General features: G+C 43.7%; 1 protein-coding gene across 2 annotated transcripts in view; it reads right to left on the bottom strand.

Annotated features, from left to right (window-relative positions):
• Positions 1–1,214: 1,214 nt before the first annotated feature.
• Positions 1,215–25,113, bottom strand: part of GSG1L (GSG1 like) — a 57,528-nt gene continuing 33,629 nt past the window's right edge. Inside the window, exons 3-7 of one of the 2 annotated variants that reach the window (XM_048961774.1) lie at positions 23,912–24,064; positions 20,988–21,099; positions 17,355–17,522; positions 2,833–3,435; positions 1,215–2,006 (exon numbers count right to left, since the gene is read on the bottom strand). In XM_048961774.1, coding sequence (XP_048817731.1) covers positions 1,580–2,006; positions 2,833–3,435; positions 17,355–17,522; positions 20,988–21,099; positions 23,912–24,064 — 1,463 coding nt within the window. In that variant the 3' untranslated portion in view covers positions 1,215–1,579. The remainder of the gene's footprint in view (positions 2,007–2,832; positions 3,436–17,354; positions 17,523–20,987; positions 21,100–23,911; positions 24,065–25,113) is intronic. The other variant, XM_048961775.1, reaches the window with a different exon arrangement.

Consider the following 25,113-nt stretch of genomic DNA (forward strand, 5'->3'; position numbering starts at 1 on the left):
GAGTCCCCATGGTCAAATACAGCGAAGCAGAAAATTAAAGCCACATCTAAAGAAGGGCAGAGGAAGGAGAGCTTGTGTAGTAGGTAAATGCTGCCCAGTTAAATTTGATTTATTCTGAAGGATGGACAAAATGCAGAAAAATGAGCTGGGAATGGTTGGGGCTTCCCTCAGCCACCTATTCTTCCCACCTTCATCAGCTGGGTCAGTGTTGTGAGCAGGCTCACAGTGCGCTTGTGAGGTTTTTGAGGTTCTGAATGGAAGGCCTTGAAGGGTATAGGCTGGGAAGAAGGAATGAAAGGCAGTGTGATGGCAGGGGTACATCTTAGTGGGTGAGCCCAGAGCCACCTTTTCTGTGTGCAACATTTAGTTGTGACATGGGGCTCTTAGGGCATCCTGTGAAGCCACAGCCTGGAAGGTTGGCAAGAATGCAGAATTATTAGAAGAAAGTGGAAAGCCCCTTGTTTCCCTTGTTTGTTTTAGCAAGGATTTATGGAGCATATGTGCTCCTTCTCCTTCAGTCAAGGCCGTCCAATTCGAATCTGAAACAGCTTTTTCAATACACAATTTGTTGTTCATATGCAGCAGTGAGAGTTAGTGTTGTTATACTGCATGTTGAGAATTATGAAAGCAGAACTGGACTGCAGTCAAGCTACTCTTGTTCCCAAGTGTCACTGCCCCTGATCTCACACAAATGTCTACTATCCTCCATAAAACACAAGGTCCTGGGCTTGTGTCACAGGTGCTGGATTGCTATATGGCAAATGGCATGGGCAACCAGCACCAAGTAGGGAAGATACACACCAGAGATGCATCACTGCCATGTGAAGGCAAAGCAGAGTTGTGAACTATTTGCTCAGCGCAGTTGTCAGAGTGTGAGAAGTCACAGGCTCCTAGCTTCACCTGTTTTGCTAGTGGATTGTTTTTCTATCGTGCATGAACTGACATAGAGACTTTCTGCACACTTTTATATTTTGGCTTACCAATTAACTACAGTGGCGACCGGGTTGCTGTGCCTGGGCTTTCTTCCCATGTAACCCCAGGATGCTGCTGCACATGGGAGGTGGTGCTACGTGGCTCATGTTCCATACCAGTATGTATTCAAATGGTGATTGATTTTGATACCCAAAGTATTTTTAGACAAAAAAAAGAAAAAAGGACAAACACAATTTTCTAACAAGTAATGTCATTTAATGAATGGTGTAGTCTAGAAAATAGAAACTACCCAGATGCTGGTTGGTTGGTAGGTCTGTTTGGGGTTGGGGAGGCCCTTGCTTGAGCACACGATGCCTTGTTTCAATTCTTTTTGCAGCATTTGTAGTTGCTGGAAACAAGGAAACATCCAAATATTGAAAGATAGAAAGAGACACTAAGGGGGCATTTTTCTCTAAAATGTGGTAAGTATGCAGAATGTCTTCCCACCCTGTCTCATCAGGTGATGTGAAGGGCTCAGAGCTCACCAAGGTGTTACGATGATTCGTTCCTAGAAGGGATAGACTCAACCAGCAGTACACGCCACAGTCCACTGCTCAAAAGTCATAAGGGACTTCTCACTTTGCAGAAGGTTTTGTGGGCTCTGATGTTATTGCGCTTCTTTCTGGGTGCTTTTCTGCACGTGTTGTGTCTGTTCCCTCAAGGTCTGGCTGCTAATTCCAGGGAATATGCTTTTCAGAATGTCACAATACACTGTGTACAACTCTGGGTCTATTTGGGGCCTGGGCAGAGATCTGGCGTTGCTTGCCTGTTCGGTGGCCGAGTGCTGCAGCAAGTACACATCACTGAAGAGTGCAGTCAGGATTTTGTGTGCAGCTTTGTAAGGATCTTCCTCAGATTGCACCATTGCCTTGAGCTCTGTCAGGGTGTAGCCGTTGTAGCGCTTGCTGTCTTCTGCCAGGGGCTGCACAGTCTCACCAATGTGTCTCACTTTCCACTTCAAGCATTTCAGTTCATCTTTTACATCTTCTAGTTCTTTCTCCATGGCTTGGAATTCCTCTGTGGTTACAAATCTCCTGCCAAGAGAAGTGGTGGACACAGTGTGGAACTCAGAGGCTCAGTAGGGTGAAATCAGTCTGACTCGCATGGGGCCGGAGTATGGAACCTGAGGTTTGGGATGGGAGGCAGCTACCATGTCACTGATTGCCATCTCCAGCCCTTATTTCTCAGACTTCCTAAGAGCAGAATATTTTCTATGCTGCTGCAGGGGTTGGGGTCCTGATCATGTAATTTAAAATGAGAGGTAATGGCCTCAAATAGCACTAGGGTGAGGTTCAGGTTGGATATAAAGGACAGTTTCTTCTAAGAAACAGCAGTGATGTGCTGGCACTGCTGCCCAGAGAGATGGGGGAGTCGCTGTCCCTGGAGGTACTCCAGAAATGCTGGGATGTGGCACTGAGGGATGTGGTCAGTGAGCATGGTAGGGCGGGCTGGGGTTGGATATGGTGAGCTGAGAAGTCTTTTCCTACCTTAATGATTCTATGGCTCAACTGTAATGATGCTGAGCTGTACTGTGGTAGTTTTGCTTGCTAGGTGGCTGTAAAGAATGTGGGGAGAGATGATTTCTCACTTGAAAGGAGATGAGGGCCGTGTTTAATCAGCCCTGTGCAAAGAGCTCAGGGTGACGACCTGGCTTGGGCGTGATCTTCATTCACATCCAGCCAGCTAAATAAATGATTGGAAAATGTTGTTTTTTTTTTTGCAGGACATTGTGGAAGTATAAGGTAATTATAGGGAAAAAAAAACCACATCCAAAACCACTGGAAACGTGTAAATATACAAGATATTTAAATTGTTTGATAATCATTTGAGGGCTTAAATGTGTGTAGTCTGGATACATACCTTTCATGATCAGGATCTTCCAGATGTGATTGAAACCCCTTTCCTATAGTTCTTAATCCAGTTTTAAAAGAGCCAGGAGATTGGGAACTATCTTCAGGAGTCGTTGTTGGAGGCCTTGTGCTTTTCCTGGTTGGGGTCAATGTATAATCTGATGCTGAAGCTTCCAAGCTGTGTGCTGTTTGAGGACAGAGGGCATAGAAGGAAGCAGCATTGGTCCCTGGACTGGCCTGAGAGGAGTCCGAGTATTGCCGAGGCTTGGCTGAGCTGGGTGTTAGACTGAGCCTGGGGCTGGCTGGGCAAGATGCTGGAGGAGTCCTTGTACTGAGTTGGCTGGAACATGATATTGCTAAGCTTTTTTTTCTTTGCTCAAATGGTTGAGGGCTTGGTGATTCTCCTGGGGCCAACCTAGAGATGGAAACAATGTCCAGCTGGGCTTGATCCTGAACCGTGGAGATCTGGCATGTTGGTTCTGATGAAAGTGAAGAGCTGCTTGATATGTTGCTAGAAGAGCTTGACATAGCAAATGGGGGTATTTTCTGAGTATTATGGTCACTCCTGTTCCTCTGTGTGCTAGTGACATTTAGAGCTGGGTGTTGTGAAGCCCTGAGGAAAGACAAAAACACACTTTTTCATCTGGACAGGGCTAATCACTTAGAGCAATTTCAGTTCTATTCTGAGACAATCTTAGGTCTATTTCTCATAACCACGTTTTCCCATAGCCTGATTTGCTTCTCATCTCAGTATAAAATCCTTTGTTTCGGATAACCAAGAGTTTTGAGAATATTTAAGAATAAGGCACATAAATTGAGGACCAGATCCTCCTGGGTGCCAGCTAAGCTATCGTCAGCTATCATCAGTAATCACTGGCACATCAGTGTTCTCCATTTCAAAGTCGTACAGCTCAGTGAGAAGCCAGCATTTGGTATTTGGGAAAGGACAAGGAAGGCAGAAAGTTGCTGGGATGTTGATTGTGACAAATTCTGTAAGAATGCAAGGAGATGAAGCTGGCTTGCAGGTTGCCACATTGCCTGCCCTTGATCATCCTTACAAAGAGTGAAGAGAGGCCTTCACCTTGGTCCTGTGTGCTTTACGCTCCTGCTAGTTGTTTGCCCAGTGAATTACAGGATGAATAAACAGAGAAGATAAAAATAGAAGAACTGCACAGAGTGACATCGTTGTTCCTGTAGTGATGTTATAGGACACTTACAGAGCGCGGAGTGCTAAGAACTTGTCTCTCCACCCTGAACTGTACACTGTATGTCGGGCTTTCAGGTGCTCAAAATGCCAATGGCATGGGATGCCAGACCTCCTCTCCTGAATGTTGTTTCCTGCTCTTCCCTCCTGGCTGCTGTGAAGAAGTCTTTTTTTTGCTAGTACCAGTGGTCTGAACTGTGTGCTCACTTCTGCCTACACCTTTCTCAGGATTGGATGCAACTGAACTCCAACTTCTAAGACCCTACAGAGCGCACCTCACACCTACTGGCTTCACTAGGGCTACTGAAACAAGACATTTGCTAGATCAGAGCATAATAACAATTTTAAATCAAATTTAGATTTTTTTTTTTTTGTAACTGGAACAGCAGAGCAACTGGAGCAACTAAATAGAGCAACTAAACAAAAACAGAGCCCCCCCAAAAGGCAGAATAATGTGACTTGTATAAAAAGCATGGGAGAAAAATAGACTGCTCATGTCAGGAGAAGCATCCTTCTGCAGAAGTCTTTGCTTTCAAATACTGGCTGAACAGGGGTTGGAAAGATGTTCTCAGTGGGGTCATTAAAGATGCTGAAGACACAAAATGGCAGCAGCTGGGTGGTACAGCAGGATTCTTCCTGCCAGGGCCAGCCCTCATCCAGCACAGCAGAAGAGAGGGTGGTGGGAACTCCTGCTGCACATGAGTGCCCATTCAGATGTCAATGGAGAACGTGGCATGCCCGGAACAAGGTGCTGGAGGTGAACTGGCAAAGCTCTGAATGGGCCACAGATGTCAGGAAAAAAAAGAAGCCTTGATGTAGCTGGAAGAAACACGAATCTGGGGAAGCACGGATGTTTTTTGCAGGCTCACTGCTCCCCACCCACCACTGTCCTACCCCTTCATGTATACCCCATGACCTCTTTCCTTGTATAAAATGTTTCCTGGTTGGTTAACAGTATTTTTTCTGGGGCTAGCTCCTGCCCACAAGCTGTATATAGCATAAAAGGGCTGGAATCCTTAGTAGAGAAGGCTCAGCCAGCGGCCTAGGGCTGAAATCAGTCCCGGGGTCTTGCCATTACTTAGGCATCATCAATGACATCGTTCCTTTTATTGAAGAAATTACGACTTAAGTAAAATGGAGACACCAGCTTTTCCTGTTCTTGTGATTGATGTGCCGTCATTAATGGGCAGACACTTTAAACAGCTTCAAAACTGTATTCTCCAAAACCAAACCCAGAGAGGAAGGCTTCCCAGCTTCACAGGTGGGTTCCAATGCTTAGTTCCTCCTTCCTACTTGTCGTGTATCTTTTTTGAGACAGCCCAGGATGTCCCTCTAGGTTCCTTACTCACGTGCAAACACGTTTTACAAGTGCTGTAATAGATAATTCCTAAAAGTGACCACCTTTTACCAATTCTAAAGTTGGGGTTTATTTGCTATCGAAGTTAAAGCATTTTTAGTAGTTGGACTTGCTTGAACAAATTCTCTTCAGGGCAGCGTTAAAGAGAATATATTATTTTTGGCCTTCAGTGTTTGGGTGTTCTGAATAGCTCCATCCTTAAACAACTACCTGAGGATCTGAAAAGTGAAACCTTTTCAGGTGCTTTTGAAGAACACTGGATTTTTCTATACTGCTCTACTGCTCATTTTCTGACGGGGCTGAAGAAGACATTTCTTCAGATCTCCCAACTTTGGACTTAATACTTTCATTCTTTATTCAGCTGGAAAGGTATCTGCAGCTGAAATGCAGGATGATACGCAGCAACTCTGACAATCCTGTGAGTTCAAAGGATAATTCCAGTCATTTTACAGAATAAACTCCAGGACAGGTTTTTCAAATGTGTTGACTCATGGCTTTGATTCGGGTCACTGGCACTTTACTTTCTTCACTACAAAACCCCATGATCAGAAAATACGTTTTGCTGTGGAAAAGTGAAAGAAACTTATTCTGAAAATAGCAAACGTTGTTTTAAGCCAACTGAGATATGTGGTGCAGCTTTCTTTGTTGTGTATTTGTCCTCAAATATGGTGTAAAACTGTCTGAACATGAAATGAACCTTTGCCTACACATTATGAGAAATGCAACACGCACTGTAGTTGAAATACTGTTTGGGTGCCTATATGGTTTGAAGTACTTACTATTATTAGCAGTATTAGGCAGGGCTGATTGGACCTTATGCATCCCTTCCAACTTGGGATATACTCTGATTTTATCACTGGGTTTTCTTTTGCTTTGTTTCATTTTGGTTTGTTTTTTTTTTTCTTAAGTCCTGCATTAACTGTAGGAGATGGCATGTTTATGGAAAGATATTTACTAGAGTGATAGAAAGCAAGTTTTGTAACTGATTTCATGGATTTTTCTACACGAAACTATCTCCTTTCACTGCAGGAAAGAACAGGTATGACAAACTATCCCTTAGTTTTACTTTGACATCCTTCAATTTCCCCTGGCCCAGTGCTGAACACGGGACTGAATTTGTATTTACCATCGTGCTGATCATGGAAACAGAATCATGGCCTAGGAAGAAATCTGAAGTTTGTTATAGCAAAATGTCAGTCTGAATTTTGGCGGAGGCAAATGAAGACACAACTGAGACCTCTTACTTGGAGCTTCCTAGTGCACACGGGTTTGTCTGAAGACAGGAGTGAAATCCCCTTTGCTTTCAGCGTAGCAAGCCCAAATCATAGCTCTATAACCACAGTGCTTTATCAGAGGGGATTTTTTTTCATGTAGTGAATCACTATGAACTGAATAAATTACAGGAACAATTGCAGGACTCAGAGCTGAAATCAATGCTGACATGAAATAGGAGGGTGATTGCAGCTGTCATGTGCCTCCACAAGGATAATCCTTGACTCAACTTTGAGCAACATTTCAAACGCATCAAGCCCTTGTTGTCTGCCTTCTCCCAGCCTTGTGCTGCTCAGCATATCAAGCATGTTCCCTGTTGTTAGAGTGACCTTGCCTGCCGTCTGTGCCTTGCCCTCTCCAGCTGAGCTTGTGCAATGTACTTTTTGCAGCACTGAATTTGGAAATGTACTGAAGTTTCCTGCAAACCCAGCACTATCTTCCTCCTGTGGCTCCTGCAACTAAGAAAAAGCAACAGATTTTTGTGAATCATTTCCACCATATTTTAAATTAAGAGTTGTGGTAGCCTTATTTAATTAGAAAAAAAAAACCAAAACGCTGTTTTATGGTGAAGCTGGTTGTGCAAAGCTTATTGTAGACAGGCAGGGGTGCGAGGATGGTAGAAGAGCTGTGGGGTGGACCCTGGGAATGCAGGGTGGTGGTAGGAGAACAAACTGCTTTTTTCAAGGCCTTCTATCAGTCAGGTGACCCTCTTAAAAACGCCCACACTGCCCAAACAGTGACTAGATTGTATTTTTTTAATGCCAATTTGATTTTGAACAGGCTTTCAGTTTTCTACAAGAAAAGGTACTGTTCTGGGCTCTGGGTTAATCTGCCTCAAATAACAACCAAGGCTTTCAATCACAAACAGTGAGCAGTAAAATGGAAAATATTCTCTCTCCTGCTAAGCTCGTGGCTTTTCTGAGCTACCTGACTCTTCTCCAGCTCTGCCAGCACACAGACCCCCTCCTTGTCCTCTGTGACATTTCTCCTGCCTCTTCCTGTTCCATGTCCTACCTCTGCTCTCTGTACCTCGCCTGCCTTTCCTGCAGACCCTGAGCAGCAGGCTTGTTGTTTTAATGCCCAGTGATTTGGGGGGAGGCTGAAGGAGAGAGTGGAAGTGGAGTGAACATAGAGATGTCATACATCGGATATAGGGGATGCCTGGAGTGTAATAACTGAGCATTTTTTGATGACAACTGCAGGACAACAACAAAATATTCTGATTTCTTTTTTGTATAGTGACTGTGCATCTGACAGGGAAAGTTGGGGCTTGGAAGGTCCAAATGGACAGCAAATAGGAGACTAAGAGCATATAGACATTTGCAGTAGAAAGAGTAAGTCTGTTATGAGCAAGATATGACTGGGGATACTTAGATGAGTAAGTGCCAGCGCTGAATGTTTGCAGAGGAAGCAGATCTGGGAAGAACAGAGGATACCAGCTTACGGATCAACTCCCCAGCACTGTTCTTAGCCCAGCTCTGCAAAGCTTAAACCCTGTTAAGGGAAACTTACAGTGTAGTGCTGGACATTACATGGTTTAATGTGTTGTTTTCAAGACTGGCTATTGCACTACCCTGATCAAGGCTTCTCTGAGCTTCTGAGAGATGAATAGCTGATGGCCACTTTCCCAAACTTCCAGCCCCACCGGCAGGGCAGCCTGAGCTCTTGCTGCAGCCTGGGCTGCCAGAAGCCCTTTGTGCTACTGCACTGCTTGTGGGCTGCTCTCAGCCCTTAATATTTCTCTTCTGAAGTTTCCTGTCCGGTGGCTGTTTGTCTTCTGCAGCTGCTCAGCCCTGTGCTTTCAATCTTTTATGTATATGCTCTAGTGTTTTGCTCTATAGTGGCACTCGGTAAAAGCCCTTATCTCTCAAGAAGGACCAAATGTTTTATTTTGTCATCATGGAAGGACAGGAGAAAGAATGGGTCCGGAGAATGTGTGAACGTTCTTAATATGCTGTTTGGTCCAAATAAGAACATCCTTGGAGCACTTCTAAGTGAGGCCAGCTGGCAAGTCCTCCAGGGAATGCCAGGTGAAGGAAACAGCAGGAAATAACTCCTGGTTCTACCTCTTTCTGTCCTACTGGGACAGGACAACCTTTGTGTCAAGAGCTGGAATATCAGATGTTGCTGACATTTCCTCTGCTAGTGCGATGCAGGTTGTCCTGTGCAGAAGACTTGGTCATAGTGAAATGTCCTCTTCCTAAATAGAGGCAGGCCTCTGGGGCTGGTGTGGCTTTAGCAAGGCACTTCTTGTGCTGTGCTCCTGACATTAACGTTCTCTGCTGGTCCTGAGTCCTTTGCAATGCTGCCTTCTCACCAAAGCAACAGGCCTGTCCTTGGAGCCCCTTGCCACTGCCACAAGACAAATGCATCAGAATCGGTACAAAAATTAGAAGGTAATGTTAGCAATAAATACTCATTCTCCTGTTTTCTCTCTTATTTTGTGACTTGACTGCCTACCTCTGGATTTAGTGCTTCCTTGTTCACAAAGTACATACAAAGTTAGATTTTTTTCAAGTGCAGAACCTGTCCCCAGGCTGCACTTCAGAAACTCAAATTCCACGATAGCCCACTTACCAAGACTAAAGAAGAGTGCCTAGAAAGGTAAGTGTGATGCTGGGGTATCTCCTGTTTGTGACACTGGAGATGTCATCTCATTGCTGCCTGTCTGTTTTTCAGTAGAAATTATGATGCTTGCCTATCTCAAGGGGGTTGCAAGCCTCATCACTGATTCTCTTGCTGCAGTGCTGCATGGTACCTCTTATGCAGCTAATATAATGAGCTTGATTGGATATCTGCAACTCATTAGTAACCAGAAAGATGCACTTTAGAGAGGGGAAAAAAACAAACAAACACTCTTGCCAGGCAAAGGAAGGAGTGAGTCTGAAGTTTATCCTGCAGTATCCCTCAAAAACAGGGAACTGGGATATTTTGGGGAAATACTGGAGGGTAAGGTAGCAGGAGGAAAGAAAGGGAACTTTTAGTGGCTTGGGAATGATGTTGGATTTGTATCTACTCCTATATTAGCAGGCTGTGATGATGGGCAAAAGAAAGAAGAGAATTTCTGACTGGATTTTGCATCAACTTTTCTGTCAGGGTTTTGCTCTATTCTGTGTCTCTTTTAACCGAAATGCTGTGATGATCTTCACAAATCAGAGCAAAGCGTTGCCTGGTTAGCTGATAGGGTTTTTGTTTTTTTTTTTTAGCATTTTGTATAATGTTACCTTTGAAGTACTAAGCAATAATAGCAGCAGTAAATGTAATTTTCCATGTTTGCTTTCAGTAGTAATTGGCTGTAGTTCAGGACACTGGCATGATCAGATGGAGTGAAGCACAACCGATGATTGAGGTACCTGACTTCTCATCTACGTTTTGCTTTTAGAGAGCAGTCAGTACACCTACTGAGGCAGCTGTGTGTACTGTGAGAGAAGCACCGGGGCAGGGCTGGGCATAGAACCAGTTGGTTCTATTCTTTGGAACACCTAATGAGATCAAGGGTTGTTATTTGTTCTTCATAAAAATCAAAACTGGAAACAAAACCAACCCACCTTTGGACAATCTCCTTAATGAAATAAACACATTTGAGCACCAGTTGGTAGCTTGGTAGGTAGAGAATTTTCTTAAGAAATATGACTTTGTCAATTCCATACCAATGGATTTTTTCAGGCCTGTGAAAATGAAGGATGTGGATCTGCCTAAGGAAAGGTTTACAAGTGCCGTGGAATCTTAAGGAGCAAGAGTTACCAACTGTGCTGATGGCAAAACAAGCTTGGGAGAAGTGCTAATGGGAGCCTGTGTGGAGACCACCGGAGAGCAGTTCCAGCAGGTCTGATACAAAGCAGCACCATCAATTTCTAGGCTTGTGAACACCTGACTTCTGTATGTGGCTGAGATGTGCATCTCAGAAAGCCAAGAGCAACAAAATGCCATGAGGTTTCCAATTTTTATTGGTGCACAGTTAATCTTAGAGCTCTGCTAAGCAAGTCATTTTCCCAACTCGCCTCCTGCTGTATGAAGAATCGCTTGCTTTCTTTGCAAGGAAATTGATGGAGACACAACACATCTTTCCTGGAGAGTAAAGGCAAAATATAATATTCAGAGTAGGACAGGAACCATCCACCAATATTGCTCCATGCATTGAACGAACCATTGATTCCTGGAGCTTAAAGTAAGATTACTTTTTTGTGAATGCTGGATAAAAGCATAACAATCTTCAGAGTAAAGATTAATAGAAGTGGAAAAAAAAAAAAGGCATTTATTATACTAGTGCTATTGTCTATTAAAGCTGCCTTCAGTCACTTTTATATTCAATAGCATGCATCATCATGAATTTGTGATAAATATAGATGAAGAAGGGTAGTGATAATGAAACCTATACAGGTGTAAATTATAGCATATCTTTAAACTACTATGAAATCACAGCTTCTTGAGACAGCATAAAATTATAGGGTATAGATACGTCTTCAATTGAATCCTTGAGAGTTTTGTACTGTTCACATACTAGTTGATTATCGTTTGGGCAGCACTGTCTGGGAAAGTTACGAACCTCTGTTTACAGAGCTTCCTACTCCAAACCTTGTTCTCAACCCCAAGAAACCGGTTGTGGGGACAGTACAAGCCATTGTGCATCGGTTGTATCCAGAGCCATGGTCACTTACTATTTGGGGAGCAGCTATGGAGGCACTGTAACCTCAGGTCCCCAGCCTCAGCCCTCTCCTCCTCAGTCCTGGAAAAGAGAATATAGAAGTAGCACCTTTAACAGAAACAAAGGCTGCTCCCAAATTTACAGAAATGGAAGGAATGGAAGGGTCAAAATAAATAAGGGGGCAACATACCTGGGCTCCTCCATCTATAGCCAGCCAGGCCCACTATGGAGATTGTAATGGTCTCAGGAAGGACTCAGTTCCATCAGCTTTGCCCCTCTATGGGGAAAGCTATGTAAAGAGGCCATGGGGAATAGAAATGAGGGGCTCAGGGCTGCTTCTCTCCCATTCTTTTACTTTTTAGGATGCATCAGGGGCTAACAACATTGTGTTGTGCACATGTGTGTTGAAGTGGATAGGTTGCTAGTTCTACACCATTTAAATGCTAGTCTGGGTAATTTTCCAGAGGGAACAGCTCTGTGGATGAACCTTTTTGTGCTGCAGAATGAAGTGCAGTGTAAATCTAAGGCAGAATGTTACACTTATCCTTGTGTGCTAATCAAAGGTGAATAGCTAGATTTGAAATTCTTATTGGTGTCCGTAACAGAAGATACTGACAATGTAAAGGGGAGGTGCTGTAGGTCAGCAGATTAAAACTTGTTGAAATATATAGGTGAACCAGTTAGAAGTCAGAGCAAGAAGTGAGTGTATCTTTGGACAGCATTTTTATGTGAGCACAATGAAGTTAGAGGAAGAAAGGTCTGATTAAGGTGCATGAAAGAAATGAACAAAAGGGAAAAAATAGCGCCTATAAATGATGAGTGGACGAGTTCTGATTCTCAGAGCTAGGAACAGTCCTGATTTATTACTTCTGCAGTAGTACTTTCGGTTCTGGCATCTGTTTCAAACTACTCCCAGTATTTCAAAACTGCATTTTCTAGCCCTGCAGAGACAAGATTTCTGCACTGGAATCAGTGTCTGTGCTCAGCTCAAGTTAGAATGTCACCAGCAGCATCTGCCTGAAGTTTCACTGGTTTTGCAGATCAGAATAAGGGCTCAGATAGCAAGGAAAACACTGTGAGACCAGCTGAGTGCCACAGAGGGTGTAGATGGACAGCTGCAAGTTGGCAGTTACAGTGCTATGGATGAATTCACTGTGGAAGGCTGAACTTTCCAGATTTACTCGATAAATTTGTATGTTGGCTGAGGTCATTAGTAAGTGAGATTTACAATGCTTCACAGGAGCAGAAGTTGGATGTCAGACTGGGGCCTTTGTGCCACGGTGCCAGGATGGCTGACTCTGCAGTGGCTGCACTGCCAGTGGGACTCAGCACCTCTCCCACAGCCTGACCAGGCCTGGATACGTTTCAAAAGCTGCTCCTCTTCCTCCTCGTTTCAACAGTAGAAGAGGTCAGTGGCTCATTCATGTTTATTCATATCATTTCAGTAACCTCTTATTCCTTATTTTGGGTAGTGCTTGTCCTGCTCCATGCAGAACCCACCTGAATGTGGTTTCCACCCTTTCAGCCCCTCCATCCTTCACCCTAGGCTCCAGTTCTTGCATACTCTCATCTAAAAGCCTCTACTGTTCCTTCGCTTCTGATCTTCCTCTCTGGAGCTTTAAAGGTCTGTGTTGTGTTCACCATAGCTGAGGTGGATCAGGTGTCAGGGCTGGGAGCCATGTGTTGATGTGTCTTATCCCCTGTGTGGGGGAGAATGTGTGCATGCTTCTTGAGTTAGGAGCTCTCAAGGGAACATCACAGCTCTTTCATCTAATGTGTGGCTGGTGATTCTTCTGGTGGTATTTTAGGGGGTCCTCTTGAGAAGGTAATGCAGTTATATGTGGTAAAAATCAAATGCAATACAGTGGTGCTGTGATTGACAAAGCACTTGGAAGATCAGTGCTGTTTTATTGTCAATTATCTTTTGTAATACAGACTTCTTCATATGTGGGAGCAGGGGCCTATAAACATATGTTCCAACGAATCATCATAGAATGGCTTGGGTTGAAAGGGACCCCAAGCCAAAATGGAGGTGACTCTTTTTTTTTTTCCCCTGTCTCCCAAAATGATGAATTGCAGCTAACATTAAGACTTTAACTTTCACAAAAAAATAATTTCCTCTTAGAAAACTGTCCATTGCACTGAGTCATTTCAATGTGGGGGCTAACTGTGTGTGTATGTTGGGTGCTGAATGTGAACTGAGGCAGAGAAACATGCAAGGAAGAGGGAAGTGATATGCAGAAATGCAAGGGAGAAGGGCTGGAGGGCTTTATTTATAAGGTTTGAAAAGGAACGTGGAGATGCAGGAGTAGGAGGGAAGGAAAAATATGCCTGGATATATGCCCAGGAAGGAAGGAGAATCTAAGTTAATTTCTGTTTGTGCAAAGGAAGATCAAAGCCAGAGGAAGTCACGTCCTTGCTGGAGCCGCCAGCACTTCCCTGGTGACACAAAGAATCCAGAAACACTGTGCTGCTAATTGGTGCTGCAGCACTGCTGCATTCACAGTACACCCTGATCACAGTGCTGGTGCTCACTGAAAGTGCCCTAGCATTTAAAAAACAAACAAATAAATGCCTGTATTGCTGCCCAGCTCTAGATCTCTTCCATGGTAATGCTGTCTCTGCACTTGTTACATATTCAGACACAACAGATATAATGCAAAAAACAAAACAAAACAACACCCAAACATCGTAATCACGAAGCACATTAGTTGACAGGGAATCTGAGCTCAAGTATCAACAACTTGCTAATTAAAAACATTGCAAGAATGCTGTAATTACCAGTACAGAAATGTGAGGCATTGGCAGCTGAGATGGGTTTGCGGAGGGGTCTGTGAGATTTCACTGCAGTGTGAGTGGGGATGTGGCAGAGATGCTCATTCTGCATGAGAGGTGACAGCTGGACTGAGGGCTGCATGTGTGGTCAGGGCATGTGTGTCTCCTTGCATGGGTGGGAAGAGGATGGATGCCATGCATGTGTGTGTTTGGCTATATTATGAGAAGAAGCAGCTTCATTTCGGGGGTCCATTGAGGGACCTTCAGTTGTCTGCTGCAGCTGTTATGTGCATGTGGTGTGATTTCCCTTTGGAAACACGCCGTGCTTGGGCTGTGTTTGTCACACGTGTGCAAAGAAGAATGGAGGATGAGCAACAAGTGAATTGTTCACACAGACTCAAAATGAGCAAAGAAGCCAGAAGGAGTGAACAAAATATACAGTCCTGCCATAGAGCAAGTGGTAGAGACAAAAAACATGAAATTCAGAGCATCCCTGACCAGTACACAGAGCATTCACAAGGAACAGACTGTTCCTACATGTGTTGCCTAGTATGGAGCTCGTTTTGAGTGACATATATATAAAAGGAGAGTTAACAAACATGAATTTATACTGGCTAAGGTAGCACCTCTCTCTTTTTTTCTTGGCCATGTGTGTTAAATACCCTACTAGTAGCAAAGGCAAAATGAAACCTTGCTCCCAAGAGGAGTGAGACAAACCTGTAGTGCTGCATTCAGCTTACTGCTACTGTGGACTAAGACCTGCTCGTCTGGTGTGTTGGTGTGAATGCAGGAAGAATCCAAGTCAAACCACACAGTGCAGGTGTGGGATGAAAAGGGTTACAGTCCTCTGTTCAGTTAATGTCTTTAGTTCCTGTTCCAGAAATGGCAGTGGTGATATTTTATCAAGTTTCCTTAGCACCTCTCAATGTGACAAAATACACTCTGTTGCTTACGATCCTGCTGGTCTCCCATCTGTAATTCTCAGTTCAGTAATTCCGCTGACCGTTCTCCCCTCTCTTGGTGTTCCCCAAAGGCACAGGGTGATCCCTTCCCCTTTCCTGTGTATATTCATTTCATGTGAAGAGTTTTTAAAAGTTAATTGCCATCTCTAAATGCAAAATTAAGAAACTCACGGTTGGTTGGGTCATTTCTATGGTCCTTCCAAGATTGTTTGAAAGGTAGAGTGAAAACTCAAGATCTGACAGAGGATCAATTGTATCAACACGGACTATTTAAGGTCGACTAACCAAAGCAATGTTATAAGCAGCAAGCTCTCTCATTCTTCCTGCTCAGGAGAACTCCTCAATTTGCTGCTGAGATGTCTGATCCTGCCAGCTTTCCTGTCTCCTCAAAGCTTCCCAGTCATGTTCTTCCACCTCTGAGAACCTGCTGCTTTGGTCAGAAGAACAAATGCTCATTAGGTATGTTTTACCCAAAATACTTCTATGTTGATTCCAGCAACAGGCTTTTGGTGAGGATTCTCTGAACTTAGCAGCTCCATGTTCCATGGAGGTCCCCTAAGGAGCCTCTCTCACCTTTCCTGTTGTCTGAGATCAGTGTTTTTGTATTCTTCACATTCTGCTGCTTTAAGTACAGCCTTAAGCTTCTTGTCAAAGAAGGACAGCAAGTATCTCAGTGCAGCTGCTTCAGCTAAGAAGAAAGTTACACAACTCACAGTAAATTAGCCTACTTTCTAACATACCTATGCTCTAGTTGTGAACCCCCAGTGCCCTTCAGAGGGATCCTACAAAGTTTAAGGTCTTTTCTATGCTTTTTCTCAAATAATTATTGCACAAGCAATAAACTAAGTTATGTGACACATGTCAGCACCCTCAGAGCGGTTGATCTGCTTCCAGCAAGTGGAATTGCTCCAATGGCTCACATGGGCTGTGTTCTCAGGCACAACCCCATCAGTGACAAGCACAAGGTGTGACTGACTGCACTGGTAAAAGCAAGAAAAGCAAGCTGGCTAACAGCACTCAGGGCACAGGGCTTGGCTGACAGTAGACTGACCACAGTGTTCTTTGGAAAGGAGAATGACATTTAACACAGATGGTTGTGATGAGCAAGCAGTGAGGTGAAGGTTGCTGCTGATAGGTGTGTATATGTGTATGGGGAAAGTCTTTGTGTATCTAGAAGTGCAGGGGAAGTGAAAGGGAAGGCATGATTAGTGTGTCATGGACCAAACATGGAATCACATAGGAGGCCAAAGAGTGTGTGAGAGGCCAGTTGTGCATGAGAAGGGAAGAGCAGTGCATATGCCAAGATTGAACATAGACTGTGTTTGTACCTCTGCCCTGTAGCCCTCTCACTGCTGGGGAGGAGGTGGCACTACTGGGGTGTTGAGCGTGCAGCAGGAATATACAGGGGTGAAATGCAGAGCAGAGTGATAGGTCTCATCTGAAGGACTGGAAGTAACTCTTAAGAAGTGGAAAATACCTGTGAGAGCTGTTGCTGGTAGCACTCCTCTTGTCATACTGATCAAGAAAAGAGCTGAATACGGAACTTAGATCTTTGTGGTCAGGACCAGCTGGTTACTGAGCAGTTGGCTCTAAAGAGCCACCCAGGTCTGCAGATGTGTGCAGTGCATGCCGATGGGCCGTTAATGATGATGGGCTCAGTGTGCAAGGACAGCAGCTGTGGGGTGGGAAGTACACAGGGACAGGCTGTGCTCGGGGGCAGAGCAAAGGAGCATTTGTGGGTTTTCAGAGCCCAGCCAAGATCTGAAGTGAATCCAGGACCTTGGCAGCAGTGTGGGTGGAAATGTGGGTGTGTATGCAGAGGAGCATAGCACTGCAATGTGACAGATGCACGATTTTGTGAGGAGGAGTTCAGGATGAGTTGTAGCATGTGAGTGTGGAAGATGGCAACGCCAGTGGTGATTGGAATATATCTCAGCAGCTATTAGGGATTTTAAGGCATTACCTATTACACACTCTGAGAAAGGACAGCTGTAACATTTTCTATACCCCCCCAGTTTCACCTCATTCAGGGAAGGAATATCTGCTTGCATTTGCAATACAGCTTCGTATGAATTTCTGTGAATTAGATGCATGCTGTAAGGACTGGTCAGCCTTGTGTCTTAATGAGTAGAGGAGAACAAGCAGGCACTGGGACATCACAAAATTTAAGAAAAAAAAATGGACCATGTAGGATCTTTTGTCTCTTTAACACGCATCTTCACCAGGTATCTCCGGGAATTTCCCCACATGCCTGGATTTTCTGAGACTAGCAGAGTCCATGAAAGCCTCCACTGATCGAGAGGCTGTCTGCACTGACCTTTCTCTGAAGTACTTGATGGCTTCCTGGTCTAGGAAGTTCTGTTCTTCTCGAAAGCCCTGCTCAAAGATTTTGCGCTTGTGTCTGAACTCAATGACAGTCTTAGTGTAAGAGTTCAAGGTAGTAACGGAGGCCGCCATGCAGCAGGTGAAAGAACCCCATGCCAGACTGTGGAGAGAGAAACCAGCAGACAGCTGGGTTAAGACAGTAGCTCATGTTATGTTTCTGAAGCCAAGAGACACACACACACACAGGATGCGACCGGGCAGGTAAGTCAGCAGTGACAAACCCATTCTCCTCATCTTACCTCCAGCGACCTCTGGCACATGCTCAGTCACGCTGGCAGGATGCTGAGCTAAGGGCTGGGCACAGCTTCGATCCCATCGGGAACCATATGGAAGAGTGCTAATCTTAACACTCTGGGCACTCTGACAAAATTCCAGCATGTCTTGATTTCTCTTTGCAGTGTTTCAGATACTAGCAGGCAAGTGCTAAATGCAGTATGGAATTCCTGGAAGGAGCTGTGCAGAAAACTATAATTCCTCAGAGAGCATGGACACTAACTCCCAACACAACTTGACGGGTGGTTTCTACTCCATTTTACTTTCATCAGGTTAATATCTTTATGCTGTTCCTGCGTCAGGGTCATTTCTAGCATTCCCAGCTTACATCCAGTCTCCAAAAGCCCAACCAGAGCAGAAGACAACAGTTGCGTTTTGTAGAGAGCCCCAACCTGAGGCTGTGACCCAAGCATGCAGGCAGTGCTAGTCAGCCTTGGGCAGCCCATGGTGTGCATATGCAAGTGACAACCAGGAACACGGGGAGACAGCAGGAGAAGGAAGTGGAAATAAAGTGACCGTGGCGGTGCCAGGCTGGATCAGCAATGTTAGCATGGGGCTTCTAGCATGAAGAACTCCTTTTGTTTGCAGAAATTATCCATGTTCAGGCTCCCCTGGACATTGCATTCAGCCCATCAGCTCCAGGTATGTGTTGTTCACATTGAATTTTTAACAAACTTAGATTAACTTAATTATCTGTCAGCTACACGTTTAACCTGCTCCTTTCTTTCATCTTTTCTGTAACCAATTTTAACACTGTTATAAATTATGCAGGAAAGAAAAAACAGCACAATAGCATTACCTCATAAATAAACATTATAAACAGAGCCCTCAGCATGAACTGTTTTCCCATTCTGCATATGTTCTGCAGACAAGGAAACAGTTCTTCGTTAAAAATTAAGCGAAGAACACGTATTCATGAACTGAAAAATCTGGGGGAAAAAATGGTTCAAGTAAACAGAAATGTCTCATTTCAGTGACTTCAAAATTCAGTGCAGAACAACAGTCCTTTAGGGACTCCCGTGGCAATGAAGTGTGTAGAGGCAGCTTTTTCCTTGGGATTTTTGAACCTGTCTGCCAGATGCAACCAGACGAGAAAGAAGTGCAGGGACTCCTAAGGGGATGAAGCTTTGTTAGGGTGCTCGTGGTTGTGTTGAGAAGCGGGAAGGAAACTTGTGTTGTGTGTGTCCAGAATCGCAGGCACAGGGAAGCCTTGCAAGTGGCTTCAAACAGTGTGTGGAGAATTTCCAACATCCCCAAATATTTCCAGCTGGTCTCCTAATTGATTTCAAGGAAGAAGCCAGCTGAAACCACACGCTTCACTGTGCCTGCTTAGTGCCTGGTGAATAATATATGGAGACACTTATTTTTTCTTAAAGGCTTGTGATAATTTCTAATTATTAACTCAGAAATACTGAAAGGTTCAGAGAAGGAAATGCAGAACAAAGACCCTGGTTGTGACCTCAGGTTTGGCATTTAGCAAATCATCATCACAAGACATTTATGACTGATATATTTTAGCTTGTACGGACCCTGGTTAAATTTAAATGTAAAGGGTGCCGAGTTGCATCCTACCTTAGCAGAGACCTCTTTAGCAGCAGTGCCTCCATGCCAGCTGTGGATCAAGTGTAGTGGGATTGCATCTGCACTGCCTCTGGTGGCTCAGCTTAGGGCTGTGCTTGGTTTGTGGCTCAAACAGCTCCAACTTGTGCATTTGTTTAGTTTCTGGAGGGGCCATGCTTGGACATCCATTGATCCTCCGGCCTGCTGAAATTCGCTGCCTGCAGGACATCCTGCTCCACTCCTGACTTGTGCCTTTGTCAAGGGCTTGGGAAAATGAGGTAAGGTAACATGGACCAAAGGCCACACTGCGAACCCTGTGACACAAGCAGCTATTCCTCACTTTGGGAAGTGTAATTATCATTCCCATTTGATAGAGCAGAAATAAAGTTACGGGAGAAATAGTTTTCCCATTGTTACATGGAAAGTGAACGACAGCCTGGATCTCCATTCGTGCCCTGTGGTTCTTAGCCATGGCTCCTTCCAGTGCTGTTGCAATTCTCTGTGCTCTAGCAGGTGGTTTACCAGGATGCCATACAGAACCTATGAGCCTCTGATGGCATGGTGCCTCTTGTCTTGCACGGGATGAAAGAGAATACTCTGATTTGTCATGCAAGATGTTTAGCAACAGTCTGAATGTTTAGTTCTCTCATGATTACTAAAAACAGATAGCAAGCATTACTGTTTAATTATATTAATAAATATACAATGATTATTATTATATATGTTATAAACACTTATAATAATTTTATAAGCTCATTATTGTATGCAATAAGGAATATTTACCATTAATACAGTTAATAAGGTGCGCTTTTAAAAAAATGTTGTTTATATTTAATGATACGTTACTAAAATGTTTATAAGTCCTCTCATGAAACACGGTCTACTGAGGAGAGGACAGACTAATAACTCCCTGCAGTGCTGTGTGTAAGATGTATTTGTATTCATTTATTGGTGTTTGCAAAGATTGTTGTCTGAGCTTTGAAGTGGAATTAAAATGATGCAATATATTCAGAAATGAAAGAAAAACTCAAGTATTTTCCCCATTAGCCATACAAAGAGGATGATGCTTCTGGAGGGATGTGAATGTTGTCTGCAGTGTTTGTCTTTTTATTCTCCGCATTCTCCTTTTCTTATCAAGCTTCTTAGAAACTTGCAAATGATGTAATGCAGTTGGTACATCTTGACCAAACTATTTTTATGTAATTTTCAAAGATAATGGGAAAGTTTCAAATATATATATAATATATATAAAACAACAATTCTCCTAAATGTCTATTGTTCCAAACCTCCCATGACTCAGGGAATGACCATGGTGCTAGGAGTGCTATGCATTCCTCTGCAGCTGTGTCAAAAATTGCACTGTAGGGTTCAACAAAGACATTAATTATAACAACAACAAAACCCCCCTAAAACTCTTTGAAATGCCACGGTAATTATGTACCTAAATTGAACTTTAATGAGAGTGCTCAATCTGCGTTGGTAATTGTGGCTGCTGTTTATTTAGAAATGCTGTGTACCTGCTGATATGCACAGCTGCTGCTGCACAGTTACTGATAACTGTCCTCTAACACTTCAATGATAGTATGGCCATGGTGGAGTTTTGCTCGTAGTGTTTTGGCAGCTGGAAATTCACATGCATGTTCCTGGCAATTTGAGATGACATGTACTGTCACCCAACAGGTTGATGGACCAACTCAGAAATGAAAAGATACTAAGAGGTGGTGACACTCACCAGAAGGACCATCCATAGTCCCATGAATGTGGCCTCCAGTCCTCTGGCCCGAGGCTGACTGTCACTTGGAACACTTGAGTATACATCATGTGTGCCACCATCCCCAAGAGACCTGAGAAGCAGAGAGCAGAACAGCTGAATTTTTTTTTACAGTTCTTGAGACAGCTGCTGTTGGAAGTGCTCTGAAAGCTCCGCTGCAGGCTTTGCTGTATTTTCATGTCTCCTGTTCTCCTGCGGAGGTGCGTGCAGAGGAAAGGTTTGACTGAGAGCTCGCTATTTTACATCGTACTGAAACCTCAATTAAGAGAAAAGTTAAAGAAAACCACTGAAGGAAATATGGCACAGTCAGCATCACCACCAACCTTGCTGCTGCAAAACAGGGGATTGCCACCCAGATGGCATCTCACAGCCTGACCCAGACAGGCCTCAGGTGAGAGAAAGAGAAGAGACGCTTTTGTAGGCAATGCTAGGGTGGATGTGTCAGTTCCAAACAGAACTATATTTTGGCTGAATAATTGATAGATATGTAAATTTGTGCACTTATAAAACGCTTGGATGTTACACAAGAAAGTTAACAGCATTCTTAGTAATGTGTGATGAGACAATCATAGGAATACTTTTGATGATGCTTGCATTGTGGCGCAACTGTATTTTGCTGAGAGAAGTGCAGCTGGAAGATCAGGCAGTGTATTACAGGCACTGTGCTCCCCGTGATGCTAAAGAGCAGAGCTGCAGGCAAGTCATAGGGTACATTACCACCAGCATGGCTCTTCAGCAGAAAAATCTGCCTGTATTTTTTACATCTAGACGTCCCACTGAGGGAAAGCAAACGTCACTTTTCAAGAACTGGTGGCAAAAAAGCAGCTCTGATGCTTGGAGAACTTTCTAGCTACAATAGCTAGAGATACAGCTGCTTAAGTACTGAGCAGTGCAGCTGAGCTCACCAAAAGCATAAGGTCAAGCAGTTAGCTGAGAGTAAGGCAGGACCGTCCATTTTCCTACAGATGTTACAAAGCACCCCATGCTGCAGCAACAGCTCCAGACACTTTGTAATATGGATGTTCTGCCCCAGCAAGGTGTATTACACTTTGCCCCTTAGTTGAAATCACCTGATGTCTCAGACCATTCATGTTTTTTCACTGTGCCTTTCCTCCAGGTGGCAGATCCCAATTTTCTCTCCCCTAGACCCAAATTTTGGCTCTTCTAAACTTGACTCCTGCTTACTTCCAGAATCAAAAGCACTTCATTAGTCTCACATCACACATGTGGAATGATGTAGGGCAATTCCGGGGCAGGCAGCCAGGGGAATTATGTGTTTCTGTTGCAGGTATGTTAAGCAGGACCTTCAGCAAGACAAAATTTATATTTGCTACAAACTGCTGCACAGGCTGAACGAAGATATTTTATTACAGAAAACTGCAGGGAATTGCTCAGCTGCTTCATGTCGGTGTGACACACTGGGTAGTCAGGAGGAGGAAAGAGCAGATCCCACAGGCAGAACTGGGATTTCAGCAGGGTGGGAGGCCTCGCAGGAGCACAGCATGCTGCTGCACACCTTCCCTGTTTCTGGCTACATTTAATTTCCAGAATTCATTGGGAGCTTGTTGTACTTCTTAAGTAAATGGATTTTTCTCCAGCTGATAGGTATGATATTGATGTTAAAAATTGGTGCTTTGCTGTTCCTATAATTTCTGCCAGTAACTTTTCAACTTTGATAAAATATTACAGACTACCCTGAGGCATGTCATTGTCACTCAGTCACCAGGAGGTTTGGCACAGCCAGGACTAACTACAGCAAGGCTGTTCTGTTCTTTTCTTTCCTACAGAACTTAGATGGATGTTTCAGCAATGTTCAGCCCGTTTGCTGAGTGGGAGGCCAAGATGACAGTCCATTGACTCAGGTGAGTAGGAGGTCGTGAACAAGGGCTGCTGGAACACAGGGATCAAATTGAAGCTGGCACTTATGACTTCTTCTGCCTAATGGGAACAGGGTTGGGAGTGACATCTGAACCAGAAAATTATGCTTTGGCAGTTTTTAGCAGACTTTTTTTTGTCCTCTCAGATTCGCTTCTGATCCAAGTTTTATATCACTAACTGCATTTCAGTTTGAGGCGGTCCTGAAGATTGACGCTCCTTCACAGAAATGTGCATTGCATGTTATGATGTCTTTCAGCTTGAAACACACCAAAACAAAATTCTCTTAATTCAGATGTTCTATCTGCCAGAGAAGTCCATCCAGGTGTGCTCACAAAAGCCAGCTGTGGCTAGTTGCTTGTATAAATCCTGGGAAGCAGAGCTCTGAGCCAGTGTAGAAGTGAAGTGGTCCTTCATTACGTGGTTAGATCTGATAACTTTTAGACAAGTGAACTCCTTAAGTTCATACACTGAAAGGCTTCAGGCACAGACAGAGCATGAAAACAGTCTGAACCAGTTGTTCTGAAGGATATACTTGTCCCAAACTTACTCTTGGGATTTCTCTTAAGCGTGATTACTGGAATCCTTTTCATTCTCAGTTTTGCCGATGAACAAGATAAACATCTTTCTTTGGTTTGGAGTGTCAAGCCCTCATATGCTCTTAGGATTAACACAGAAAAAAGGATTTTCATCACAATATATTTCTCATTTCTTATCACATTATCAAAATGATGTTGCTGAAGAAGGAGGCTGAGACCCTGGTAGTGGCTGGGCAGGGTATGGGAGAGGCTAATTACTGCATTGCCATTGTGAAATCAGAGCTGTGCTTTTTTACTTCTTCCTGGCAAGAGGTGAATTTATTATGCTGCTCCAGCTCCCAGTTCACAGTGAAAGTGTGATAGTTCAGAGGAGATAAAAGAGTCTTGTAGCCCCCAGTTTTTATCCCTTCAGAGTTTTAGCATTTTGATTTGTCCCATTCTTATGGCAAAAAGGGAAAGGAACACTCATACCTGAAAGCACGGTGAAGACAGCAGCAAAGGCATTTAACTTGAGCCCATCTATTACACTGCTTGAATGAAAGAGCTCGAGGCACATAAGGCTGAATCCGACGACTAACAGCATGATGTATAACACCTCAGATACTACTGACAACCATAGGACACCTGCAATGTACAAGAGAAGCAATTGGTCACTTAAATGCTAAATACTTCCATGGTAGACAAAGTAGGTCAAAGGTAGTAAAAATGATTAGGAAATCAGAAACAGCAGTAATTGGATATTCAAAAAGCTTAAATTTAGTAGACAACCACCTAAACTCTGACAAATAGAAAAGGTGATGAATGAAGATCTGAAGAATAGAAGTGTGATAAAGATATTAGAGAAAGAACAAGCTGTTGCTTAGGATCCCAGCTTGGCTAGAGAACCTCTTTTTGAGAACCTAGAGCATCTTGACTCCTGTGACCCAAAGCATAGGATATGGAGTCTATTTTCCCCCCAGTATGCCATGACTTAAATAAACAGAATCTAGCATGCATGGTGGTGATGGCACACATAATTTAAGAGTGTGGTTGGTGGGAGATGTCCATTTTTAGATATTTCTTTTTGGCAAGGCTGTTCAAAGAAAATACTTCCTGTCCAGGTTTGAAATACATAATACTTGGGCTTTATTCTTAGAAATTCCCTTTCACAGAAGTTAGTGTTTCGCAGAATGATTGTTGGTTTTTGGAGATCCAATCATGTATCTGCTGCTGGGATGAATATGAAAGATGCCAAAATACTGGTGGGGTGGAGCCAAGTATTTATAATCAGTTGAAAAGCTGCAGGTAAAAAAAAATAATGATGTGCAGCATTCTGTGTCCTCAGCCCCTAGGTACAATTCCTCAGGTGAAGGGAAGGGTTGATGTGCTCCATTTGAACCTTGTTTTGTAGCTCTTTGGGGTTGGCCACAGATACGTGGTCCTGGCTGCATTTTGGTAGTGGCCATGTGAGGCTGGTGCATTTGTTGTAGATGTTACATTTGGACATTTCAGCACAAAGCCTCTAGCAGGATCTGCTGCATCTTTGAAAGTCAGCAAGCCATGGGGTAAATGTGAGAGGATGGTAACAGATGATAATAGTAAGTCCCTGCCAGATTCTCAATTGCTGTTTCAGCATTAAGGACCTGCTAGAATTCTTCTGTACATTTGCTAGTGTAACTGCTAGAGAATTCACC

This window comes from Lagopus muta, chromosome 15 (genome assembly GCF_023343835.1).
Source record: "Lagopus muta isolate bLagMut1 chromosome 15, bLagMut1 primary, whole genome shotgun sequence".
NCBI classification, from domain to species: domain Eukaryota; kingdom Metazoa; phylum Chordata; class Aves; order Galliformes; family Phasianidae; genus Lagopus; species Lagopus muta.